The 12,594-nt window shown below is 42.3% G+C and overlaps 1 protein-coding gene across 2 annotated transcripts in view; it reads right to left on the bottom strand.

Annotated features, from left to right (window-relative positions):
* Positions 1 to 1,589: 1,589 nt before the first annotated feature.
* Positions 1,590 to 12,594, bottom strand: part of LOC115129374 (diacylglycerol kinase theta-like) — a 29,000-nt gene continuing 17,995 nt past the window's right edge. The window contains exons 8-23 of one of the 2 annotated variants that reach the window (XM_065018583.1): positions 10,943 to 11,043; positions 9,934 to 10,148; positions 9,664 to 9,754; positions 9,408 to 9,462; positions 9,224 to 9,285; positions 8,902 to 9,052; positions 8,672 to 8,710; positions 7,991 to 8,106; positions 7,707 to 7,858; positions 6,915 to 7,063; positions 6,608 to 6,786; positions 6,069 to 6,169; positions 5,633 to 5,806; positions 5,317 to 5,428; positions 4,978 to 5,130; positions 1,590 to 4,839 (exon numbers count right to left, since the gene is read on the bottom strand). In XM_065018583.1, coding sequence (XP_064874655.1) covers positions 4,738 to 4,839; positions 4,978 to 5,130; positions 5,317 to 5,428; positions 5,633 to 5,806; positions 6,069 to 6,169; positions 6,608 to 6,786; positions 6,915 to 7,063; positions 7,707 to 7,858; positions 7,991 to 8,106; positions 8,672 to 8,710; positions 8,902 to 9,052; positions 9,224 to 9,285; positions 9,408 to 9,462; positions 9,664 to 9,754; positions 9,934 to 10,148; positions 10,943 to 11,043 — 1,952 coding nt within the window. In that variant the 3' untranslated portion in view covers positions 1,590 to 4,737. The remainder of the gene's footprint in view (positions 4,840 to 4,977; positions 5,131 to 5,316; positions 5,429 to 5,632; positions 5,807 to 6,068; positions 6,170 to 6,607; positions 6,787 to 6,914; positions 7,064 to 7,706; positions 7,859 to 7,990; positions 8,107 to 8,671; positions 8,711 to 8,901; positions 9,053 to 9,223; positions 9,286 to 9,407; positions 9,463 to 9,663; positions 9,755 to 9,933; positions 10,149 to 10,942; positions 11,044 to 12,594) is intronic. The other variant, XM_029659638.2, reaches the window with a different exon arrangement.

Raw genomic sequence — 12,594 nt, forward strand, 5'->3', positions numbered from 1 at the left:
CCACGGGGTGAGATCTTGCGTGGAGCCCCAGATCGAGGGAGATTATCAGTGGTCTTGTATGTCTTCCATTTCCTAATAATTGCTCCCACAGTTGATTTCTTCAAACCAAGCTGCATACCTATTGCAGATTCAGTCTTCCCAACCTGGTGCAGGTCTAAAATTTTGTTTCTGGTGTCCTTTGACAGCTCTTTGGTCTTGGCCATAGTGGAGTTTGGAGTGTGACTGTTTGAGGTTGTGGACAGGTGTCTTTTATACTGATAACAAGTTCAAACAGGTGCCATTAATACAGGTAACGAGTGGAGGACAGAATAGCCTCTTAAAGAAGAAGTTACAGGTCTGTGAGAGCCAGAAATCTTGCTTGTTTGTAGGTGACCAAATACTTATTTTCCACCATAATTTGCAAATAAATTCATGAAAAATCCTACAATGTGATTTTCTGGATTTGTTTTCTCATTTTGTCTGTCATAGTTGAAGTGTACCTATGATGAAAATGACAGGCCTCTCTCATCTTTTTAAGTGGGAGAACTTGCCCAATTGGTGGCTGACTAAATACTTTTTTGCCCCACTGTACATTAGTAACAGAAGAGAAAAAATACATTTTAGAATTCATTTCCTGCAATTCTACACATTTTGCCATGGGGCTTAGAGAATTTATTTTGCAATTTTGAAAACAAATTTCATGCAATTCTACTTATTTTGCCATGGGATGGAGAGAAATGTTTGCCATTTTTAATATATGAGTGAGAGTGACTAACAAAATCAATGGGGGCCCCCGGTTGGTAATTGAAACATGATTACTACACATGTAGATAGATTGATAAAGTGGTCAAGCCAGCTAAACATTTCTAGCTGACATGGCTAATTGAGTGACTGTCAGTGACTGACATAACAAGAAACTAACTGCTGATGCGCAACCACATTTTGAAATTGCACCTTGTGTACTGTTCTAACTCTCAAAGTTGAGACCCCGACTGAGTTTGAGTTTTATGGGGGCTAATTGATCTGCGCGCCTAGAAAAGGGGGCCTTGCCAGGCAGCCAGTTGCCCAACAAAGCCTGAGCCACACAACAAAGAAATGGCATTCACTTTCTAGCACTTATACGTTTGCTACTATCTGGTACCAAATAATTTTCTACTTGATGCAATGTAAAATACCTGGTGACTTCAGTACCGTAAAAAAGTGCAACCCGTTTCTCCCTTGTAGTATTCGACACGGACATGACTTCCCAGACTTCCCGTATCCCAGACATGACTTCCCAGACTTCCCGTATCCCAGATATGACTTCCCAGACTTCCCGTATCCCAGACATGACTTCCCAGACTTCCCGTATCCCAGACATGACTTCCCAGACTTCCCGTATCCCAGACATGACTTCCCAGACTTCCCGTATCCCAGACATGACTTCCCAGACTTCCCGTATCCCAGACATGACTTCCCAGACTTCCCGTATCCCAGATATGACTTCCCAGACTTCCCGTATCCCAGACATGACTTCCCAGACTTCCCGTATCCCAGACATGACTTCCCAGAGTTCCCATATCCCAGATAAGACTTCCCAACTACAATAAAAACTCAGGTACAATAATACATAAGATGTCCCATTTCTTGATTTTATTTTAACTGGACACAATTGTTACACAGAATCTTTTCATATATCTTTAGTTATTTTCACATATATCTTTAGATTTAGTTTTTTAAACATCAGAGTAACCAAACTTAACACCTAAAAGCATCTGTAAAACAATACCGTCAATACCGTCACCCTGTAGTGCAATTTACAGTTCAAACTAAAAACAGCTTTTGTCTGCAAAAATATACATATTTATTCATTTAGCTTTTAACTGCTATTTAGACTTGGTAAAAACGTAAAATATCTTTATTACGGCAAATCAAATAAAAACACAGAATTGACAACATAAGTCATCTATAGGCACATTAGCTCAAAATGGTCTAAAAATGCCTAGATGAAGATATTCAATCACTGCACCAGCAGGAGTGGACCACACATCATGTTAAACACTTTGACACACAGGTAATACCACCAAGGTTCTAGAAGCACTGGAATGAGGCACCACGTGGAGGTTAGGTCTAATGACAACACAGAACGACACTTTGGCCTGAAGGTTCATCGCACAGCAACAGGCACAAATGATGCAGAAGCTGTAAACTTACTACGATATACACATAAGCGACATTCAACACAAAACAGTACCTTGGGCATTGACGCAATGCTGTTATGGAGTTTTCAGTGCGGCAACATTGAGGAGAAATAAAAAATGTATTAAAATAATGGCACTCTTTTAGGGCAAACACAAAAATGTTATGATTGATAGCCATCAAACTGTGTGCTGATGCATTTGCCAGCAATCAGTCATCACTTCTTCCATGTATATTCAAATCATCCCTTGGTGTGGACATTCTTCCGTCTTTTAAGAGGGGTGAAAGGGGCATTCCTATTGGAGCATTATCTTTGGAGTGGATTGTTTTTGGTGATGGAGTTATGGTGTGACAAAACATCACAGCAATGGTTGTAAAAGACGGTCTATCCCAATGAGCACTGCAGAACAGAGCTGACCACTGACACCAAAGACAGATACCAAAGATACTTATTGATCTAAAACCAATCCTTGTCTTCACATACTGTATACACAGAAACACTTTATGCCTCTAAATGGAATACACATGGACATTCTCATATTAGAGCTAAACAGCTAAAAAACATCACTATGTTTACTCCCGTTTTTCTTTTACACAGGCTGTTGACTGTACATGCATTTCACAACACAATAGCTGTGTCCCCTCAGTCTAAAATGGGTTCATGTCCTTGTCATAAGTCTCTACGGTATATGGTGAGTACCTATTCAAGCCCTTCATTTACTAGTGTTCAGGAAGGAGAAGAGACAAGGAAAGAAAGTAATTACAATGATTGGAACACAGCCAATGAGGAACCACAGGTGAAATCACCACAGTGGGTGTGTTTACTGGGCCATGAGGACCCAACTGTCTAGGACCCTATTCATTCAAGCCCAGTTAGCTGTCAATGCAACTTGGAAATACTGTGCTTTCACAAATACTTTCAGACTGCATAAAAGGACTGCAGATTCTGACTCAACCACAACACCAGCTTCCCAGTTTTGATTGAACAGGGCCCGAAACGGCTAGTGGAGTGAAAGATTCAAATGTTTTGCTACACACTAGCACCAAGTCACAAAAGTGAGTCAACTTAGAATCAATCAAATACTGTTCCAGCAACATCACGTGCTGGAGTGTAAAAAATGAGATCCTCCATCAAATGAAGGAGTCATTTCATGACTGCATTTCTTGTAAATTCTACATCAACAGGAATGCGGACGAAGTGCTGACAACAAGAGAACAGGTACTCAGGCGTACCATCTCTACTATGAATGAAACATGACCTCCAGGCCAAGCAAATGACTGGAGAAATACAACACAAGTCTCTCTAGTTTATAATGCATATTTAGGATTGGCTGGTGGTCTCGTCCCTGCATTCATTCCATCAGCTACAAAAAAATGAGCAGCAACAGAGATATGTAAAACAACGAATGGAGTGCAACATTCAAGTTATGATTCCATTCAAACACAATGATACTTATGTTTGGAATACATTTGTGAGGCATTAAGTGAGGTGAGTACTTATTCTGCAGCGAGGTTGACTGCTACAGAGACAGATTATAAACAATAGGAGGAACTTGGCTACAGACTTGAGTATGCACTAACTGAATATTAAGATGGGAGTGTGTTTGTCTGTGCGGATGTGCATATTTCTGAGGCTACTGTCGTAAGTCTCCACTTGGAATATCGATTTTCCTCAAAGTATTACAACTGAATGAAACATGTACGTATCAAATAACATGCAATGTCTCACATGCACTTCCTAGAATTGTTATTGCATGGCTAGTGGGGTTTTAGTCAAATAGTGACTTTTTTTCACTCTAATATACTACACGTAAGCATTTTTACTTTGGTAAGTTGTGGTTTTACATTAATACTAGTACTTTGTCAAATCAAATACTAAACTATTTGTCAAGTACTAAACTATTTGTCAAGTAGTAAGAGACTATTTGTCAAGTAGTAGAATATTTGCGAAGTACTAGCCTATTTGTCAAGTAGTAGCCTATTTGTCAAGTAGTAGGTCATTTGTCAAGTAGTAGACTATTTGACGTTAATCCAGCAAGCAGCTTGATGACTGAACTTTAAAAAAGCAACAATTACACTTTATTTTACCGTCTGGTATTTACTTTGATATTACACAGTAACACAGTAATTACATGTTGTCCATAAACACCTCTCGGTTTCTTGGGGACTCATTGTAACCACCTGGTACCAAATGCTATAGTACCAGATAATACCACGGCCAATTGTTACAATGTATTTGTCTTCGATAAATGCCAGGCCATACCAACTCTGAAGGACTGCAAAAATAAAACAAACTAACAAATCAGACAGGAAGCTAATCTGAATGATCTTAACTGGGGCAACCGAACCCAACAGAGGTGAAATTGATCAGCATTAAGATGAGAATGAGAGGGACTGCTAAATGCTTGTGATATCTCCTCCTTTATCAATGTAACACTCCAGGAGATGACAGTGCTAGCTACGCAAACCATCTGAGAGCCTATGGGGCACACGGGCCCCTGCCACAGCTGTTTAGAGCAGCCAACAGGCCACCATGCTCACATGGTGACACCAAGGAGCAGGTGTTGGGGGGGGTGGGCATCAGTGTCCCCCATCGCTGGACGAAGGGCTTTCGGATCGCCTCTCTTTCAGGCTGGCAGGCTGCTTCTTCTGTTTGTGTTTGGACTTCCTCAGCATCCGTACCTGAACACAGCATCAAGGACACGATAGCTTAACAGCGCTTTACTTTATAGATAGCTATGGGAGATTTGCATCCATGGTGAAGGACACCACAGTAAAGTTGTAACTATTTGCCCCATTATAGTAGGGAAAAGCTGTTACCTTTGGGCCTGCTGCAGATATGATGATATTTCCAGGGGCCTGGATCCAGGGCTCTCCATCCACCTGCACAGGGATGGGCTTGGTCACTGTGATACGCATGTAGTTGCCCTGGGCGAGACGGATCCCAGAACGCATGCCGCCCTGCACCTGGCCCTGGACCACACAACACAGATATATCTGCATACAAACCTCATTCGTGGTATCCTGATTTTAATGCTGTACACTGGAGAAAACGTTCTGAAACACTTGGATAATTTTTAGCACTGATGTCTCTCTTCTCTGTGGTATCAGGACATACATGGTACTCAACAGAGTAAGGGCAGTAGGTGACGAACTCACCATGTGCACTACCCCGGTCACCCCCACCACCTCCAGCATGCCATCGTCAATGCGTGGTTTCCCGTAGCGTGAGTCACCCTCTGATCCCCACAGGTCTGCCCCAGAGCCCCAGCTGAACACACACACACGCAGTTGTAAGTACTGACTGTGTTTCAGATCGTCATGTACTTTTAGGTTTGTGTGAGTAAGGGGACCGTGTGTGAGGCCATTCCTCTTCATGAGCATGCATCTTGAAGTGAATGTCATACGTCATGAGTGTCTGACTCTCAGCCGCGTGTAGAGTTTAACCCTGTGTGTTTTTGTGTGTATTTCCTACCTGGGGATGTTTAGGAAGATGAGGCCTTCTATGCTGGGCAGTTCCACTTCTTGTTTGTCCACCTGCAGTTTAAGGTCCTTGTGAAGGTTCCGTGTGTGGCTCAGCTTCTGCAGACCCGCCTTCAGGTACACACCTTTGTTATGGAACCTACATACCACAGGAGGTTGGTCGCACCTTAATTGGGGAAGATGGGCTAGTGGTAATGGCTGGAGCAGTATTAGTGGAATGGTATCAAATACATCAAACATGGTTTTCATGTGTTTAATGCCATTCCATTTACTCCGTTCCAGTCATTATTATAAACTGTCCTCCCTCAGCAGCCTCCACTGCTACACACACACACACACACACACACACAACAAGGATAAGTCGTTTTGGGGATGTTGTCTTTTTTGAGACATTTTAACGCAGCTTCTTACTGGAGGTGGTCTCCTACCTGCTGTTGAACTTTCCTGGTTCTTCTTCACGGGCATGGTGGAAGTCCAAACTGAGCTCAGCATCGATGCCCAGACCAAAATAATTGTTCATCTGCACTATCTGCAACAAGGGAGACCACCAGTAAATGAATAACCAGGACGACCAGCGTGCCCATGCATCAACTGAATAGATTGAGTTGAGTTTATTTAATTTTTACAGGGACAGTGCACATTAATCAACGTTTCAGTAAAAGTGTTGGTTTTAGCCAGCCGGCTAATTTTCAACCGCAGTCCCTTGGCAGATTATTAAAAACAATTACAATATAGACAATAGCAACATAGGACAAGCAAGACATAGCATACAGACAGAGCAACATAGAACAAAAAGCAGCAAGATAAAATTCATAAAAGCAACAAAGTGTTTCCACACCTCACAAGTTACAGACAACAGACATGGAAAGCGGTAACACACAGCTAGGGACCAAGATCTCTTGGCATTATAGTTATGATTCAAATTATAACTATTGCCATTGTTATATCTGCATTCATCTGATTGTACCTTTGGTGGTTCCAGGAAGCCGTTCTCCTTGCCGTCCTCTGTGAATTCCTGTGCATCCAGCAGGATGGTCCAGCGGTCCATCTGCACCTCCTCCGCCTCGTCTACAGACACAAGGATGTGGTGGGGGTCCTCTCCGCTGTAGCCCGCCCCCCAGCGCAGGATCCGCGCCAGGTCATTACCTGATGGAAGGCATTGGGGGGAGAAGATATTGGGGGGGGGGGGGGGATAGTTCAACTACTGATATATGCTGATTAAAGCTAACTTACGCACACTACAGTGATCAGAAGAGAAGGGTGTGTCCTCTCACCTGTGCCCAGTGGGACAATACCAATGGGGGGCTCAGGACAGACCAGCTTGTGTCGGATGGCCTCCAGGACCCCCAGGACCCAGCCCACCGTCCCATCTCCCCCACACACCAAAACCCGGAAGCGGGGTACCTCTCTAAACGTGTGCAGTCTGTGGAGGATAGAAAAAAAGAACATAAAAAAGAGATAAGGTACTTATTTAATTGGTTCGAATTATAGCCTAGTAACCTAGTTAGATATATCTATCTCTTTCATTGGTTAGAATTATAGCCTAGTAAGCTAGTTAGATATATCTATCTATTTCATTGGTTAGAATTATAGCCAAGTAAGCTAGTTAGATATATCTATCTATCTATTTCATTGGTTAGAATTATAGCCTAGTAAGCTAATTAGATATATCAATCTATTTCATTGGTTAGAATTATAGCCTAGTAATCTAGTTAGATATATCTATCTCTTTCATTGGTTAGAATTATAGCCTAGTAAGCTAGTTAGATATATCTATCTCTTTCATTGGTTAGAATTATAGCCTAGTAAGCTAGTTAGATATATCTCTTACATAAATAACAATGTTTCTATTATTTTCTACAACATATATATTTAAAGTCAATCATGTATTCGCTGGTTGGCTAATTTCTTTGTGTCCGTGTCATGGCTAACAAACATACATAGTAGAAAAAAACTCCTTCCAAAGACCTTGTGGAAAAAACATTGCACAATACAGACCCCCCTTCTACAAACACAACAGCTCTCACATCACACTGCTGAATGAGGCTAACCACCACTTGTCTCACCCAGGCAACGGTCCCCCGTTGGTCATGTCAAACACTTGGTGGGGGTTGAGAAGCTTCCGGAAGCCGTAAAGAAGCTCTTGGCCCTTCAGCCCGCCGCTCTTGGGGTTGACAAACACCAGTAGGGGCGAGCCACCTTTGGGCAACTTGTTGTGCTGCAGGGGAGTTACAACAGCAGCATAGTCAATGGAGTAAAGCAAGCCAGCTTCTTTAAAAAGGTCTGGTCATGTAAATGACACATTCAATTGGGATCTGGGATTGTTTACTTCACATTGATGCAGCATTACCATGATCTCTGGTATGACTAGGGAGGTCAGCTGCTGGTTGCTGACAGACGTGTCTTTGGCTAACATGTAGATCCTCTCAGCCTCAGAGAAGCACGATATCTGCACCACTACTGCACCTACAACTCAGACAGACAAGCAAACCTCAGGATGTGATGTTCTATAACAAGCACTGTAAATATGACCTCTCATATAGCCCAGACTGGCACACATTCAATGTTATAATGACATTTAGTACTTTGGATGTATTGCACCAAACATTCTCCACAAATAAATAGTGTATTATAATAAAGACATCGCAAGATAAATGGCTGTGGGCCATACAGCAGGCTTGATATAAATGGCCCATTTAGCTCTAGGGAAGTGGCAGCTGCAGTGGGACACTCACAGTCAGTAAGAAAGAGGCTTATGTAACACTGAATGGGGCAGGACCCTGCTGCAGTGGCCTGCGGCAACAGAGGAGCGACTTGAGCAGTGTCAAGCAGGGACACACAGCCCAGAACAGACCGTCTGTTTCAGAGCCAACTAAAGCCTGTGTGTCCTGAATGGGGATTATGTGGAATGAGGGCACAGGGAGGGGGACAGGGAGGGGATTGTGGGGAGAAAAGAGTGGGATGAGATGGAGGGGGGGGTGGAAAAGGGAAGGTGGTGCTCCACTGGCTGTTTCCATGGCGACATACCCACCTTGGCTCCCGTAAACATGTGTGATGGTGACCAAGTGACCTAAGGAGCAGATTCAAATCTAGTTAGTTAACAACAGTCTTAATCACATTTCAATCAACTATAGTCTATTTCAAGGGAAATGTTCAGGAGGATTTCTGGGGTAAAGCGGAACAACACTGAATACCGTGGGATTCCATCCGTTTTAATTATAGAAAAGGAGCAGCATGGTGATGCGATGTGTGCAGACTCACTCTTGATAGCTAAGTGCTCCTGTAGCAGGTTGGTATATTCCTCCTTGCTCAGTTGTACAGGCAGTCCCTCCAGCAGCAGGTTGACCTGCACAACTTGCTTCCTGCTCTCCACTATGTAGAAACGGGTCTGGTTCATCTGCCTTAGGGAGATCTGTCAGAAACAAAAAGACAAAGATAAACACACACGCCTGTTCATAAACACCTACACACACATACAGTGGATTAGGAAAGTATTCAGACCCCTTGACCTTTTCCACATTTTGTTACGTTATGCACACCCGATCGCCCATAAACTTAAATGTCAGGTTGAAGTTCCTCATACCTTCCTTATCTCCTGCAGTTTGTACAGTAGCAGCTCCTGGCCTGTCAGCCCTTGTCTCTGAACTGAATGTAGAGAGAGAAATAACACACCCCGTCAGTGAACTTTGATAAGATACAATAATAATAACTTGCTATGTAAAAACCCAGCCTTGGTGTATAGGTCTGCCACCTCCCTGTTTCCTGACCTTGCTTACTGCCCATGTAAACCTCCACAAGGCTGAAGCTTGATGGGTCTTCGTCCTGGAGAAAAGAGCATCACCAAACAACAGTATTGAACGAGGGTTGTCATTAACAGATACGTTTATACAGTCAGAGCAATGGAGTCTCTAGTACAACCATTAATTGCAATTTCTGTGAACAATACTAGTGCCAGGGTATGTGCCAAGCTGCAGTTAAGGTGGACTGGGTGTGTTATGTTGGAGACCTGCTGGTAAGCTGTACCTGTCTTCCCAGTTGAGTGAGGACCTCCTTAATGACAGAATCCACTGTGCTGTTCTTGGAGATGGAGATGGATATGTACGCCACACCAACCCTGTAAACAGAGCCAGGTTAGTAGAGATGGGAGATAGAGGTATGGTATAAGGGCAACTTTTACCATGGGAACAACTCATTAGGCATCAGCAAAGGATTGTTCAAAAAGGAATGCACTTTTAGGGAATAGTCATTTGAGATTTGCCCAATGACTAAGTATTGTCCCCCTGCAGTACTCACGTGAGCCAGCCAGCATAAACCTTGAGGACCTCTGTGTCCTGGGGTTTGGCCCTTAGAAGCCACGCCTCAGGCACATTCTCCTTAAAGATGGCCTTTTCGTCAGGGGTGCCGTTACGGTTGAGGATGTCATTGCTGTGTAGAGCCTGCTGGCCGTTGTCTTGGAGCTCGTAGTCCAGCGAGTCATCTGGGATGTAGAAGGTCCTCAACGCTGACTCCTGCAGACAGGGATTAGATCAGTGATCATCCTCCTGGAGAGACCTACTGGGAGTGCAGGCTTTGACACACCTGACCTGATTCTAACGACCAGTAGTACTTAAACAATTCGCATAGTCAGTGCCGGAAAAAGTACCCAATTGTCAGTAAAGTAAAGATACCTTAATAGAAAACAAATCAAGTAAAAGTGAAAGTCACCCATTAAAATACTACTTGAGTACAAGTCTAAAAGTATTTGGTATATACTTAAGTATCGAAAGCTAATTGCTAATATATACTTAAGTATCAAAAGTAAAAGTATAAATCATTTCAAATTAAGCAAACCAGACAACATCATTTTCTTGTTTTTTAAACATTTACAGATAGCCAGGGGCACATTCCAATACTCAGATCTCATTTACAAATGAAGATGTAGTGAGTCCGCCAGTTAAGAGGCCGTGGGGATGACCAGGGATGTTCTCTTGATACAGACGTGAAAAGTACATTATTTTCATTTGGATTGTAGTGAAGTAAATGTTGTCAAAATTATAAATAGTAAAGTACAGATATGAAGAAAAATGCGACTTAAGTAATACTTGAATGTATTTTTACTTAACACCACTGCTGACCAGCTGAACATCAGGACCTTGAATCAGGTGTGACAGAGCAGGGCTAAATGCTACATACACAGCAGATATCCAGGAAGGAGTGGTGGGAGAAAATAAATGCACTCTAAAAATAATGAATCACTTGATGCCAGAAAAAAGTGGAAATAATCCCGTGTTAATCCAGTTTTAGGGAATGGGGAGAATCTCACCACCACTTCCTCATTCTTGGTTATCCGAGGAATGGAGACCAAGCGGAAGTGGCTGCGCTTGACTGCATCGTCCCCATCAAACACCTTGAGAACCTGCTTCCCTGAAGTTTGCAAAAAAACACTCTTTAGACAAACGTGGGAAATTCTACATGTATGGACCTGTATAATTAGGATTAGGATAGACTACTAAACATTAGCAAATGCTGAACATTGGGAGCGTTAGGACCCGTTAGCTCAGTGTCATGCTCCAAATAGCACACACAGTTAAAGCAACACAAAATACAGTACCAGTCAAACATTTGGACACACCTACTCATTCAAGGGTTTTTATTTATTTGTACTATTTTTTACATTGTAGAATAATAGTGAAGATATTAAATACTATGAAATAATACATATGGAATCATGTAGTAAGCAAATCAGAATAGATTTTAGATTCTTCAAAGTAGCCACCCTTTGCCTTGATGACAGCTTTGCACACTCTTGGTATTCTCTCAACCAGCTTCACCTGGAATGCTTATACAACAAACTTGAAGGACTTCCGACATATGCTGAGCACTTGTTTGCTGCTTTTCCTTCGCTCTGCGGTCCAACTCATCCCAAACCATCTCAATTGGGTTGAGGTCGGGTGATTGTGGAGACCAGGTAATCTGATGCAGCACTCCATCACTCTCCTTCTTGGTCAAATAGCCCTTACACAGCGGTTGGAACCAAAAATCTCAAATTTGGACTCATCAGACCAAAGGACAGATTTTTACTGGTCTAATGTCCATTGCTCATGTTTCTTGGCCCAAGCAAGTCTCTTTTTATTATTGGTGTCCTTTAGTAGTGGTTTCTTTGCAGCAATACAACCATGAAGGTCTGATTCACGCAGTCTCTGCTACTGTGTCTGCTACTTGAACTGTGTGAAGCATTTATTTGGACTGCAATTTCTGAGGTTGGTAACTCTAATGAACGTCTCCTCTGCAGCAGAGGTAACTCTGGGTCTTCCTTTCCTGTGGCGGTCCTCATGAGAGCCAGTTTCATCATAGCGCTTGATGGTTTTTGCGACTGCACTTGAAGAAACTTCATGTCTTAAAGTAATGATGGACTGTCATTTCTCTTTGCTTATTTGAGCTGAGCTGTTCTTGCCATAAAATAGACTTGGTCTTTTACCAAATATAGCTATCTTCTGTATACCATCCCTACCTTGTCACAACACAACTGATTGGCTCAAACGCATTAAGAAGGAAATAAATTCCACAAATTAACTTCTAACAAGGCACACATGTTAATTGAAATACATTCCAGGTGAATACCTCATGAAGCTGGTTGAGAGAATGCCAAGAGTGTGCAAAGATGTTACCAAGGCAAAGGGTGGCAACTTCCAAGAGTCTAAAATATATTTAGATTTGTTTAACACTTTTTTGCTTACTACATGATTCCATATGTGTTATTTCATAGTTTTGATGTCTTCACTATTATTCTGCAATGTAGAAAATAGTAAAAATATAGAAAAACCATGGAATGGGTACAGTTGAAGTCGGAAGTTTACATACACTTAGGTTGGAGTCATTGAATCTCGTTTTTCAACCACTCTACAAATTTCTTGTTAACAAACTATAGCTTTGGCAAGTCGGTTAGGACATCTAATTTGTGCATGACACAAGTAA

This window comes from Oncorhynchus nerka, linkage group LG5, assembly GCF_034236695.1.
Source record: "Oncorhynchus nerka isolate Pitt River linkage group LG5, Oner_Uvic_2.0, whole genome shotgun sequence".
In the NCBI taxonomy this organism is placed as follows: Eukaryota; Metazoa; Chordata; class Actinopteri; order Salmoniformes; family Salmonidae; genus Oncorhynchus; species Oncorhynchus nerka.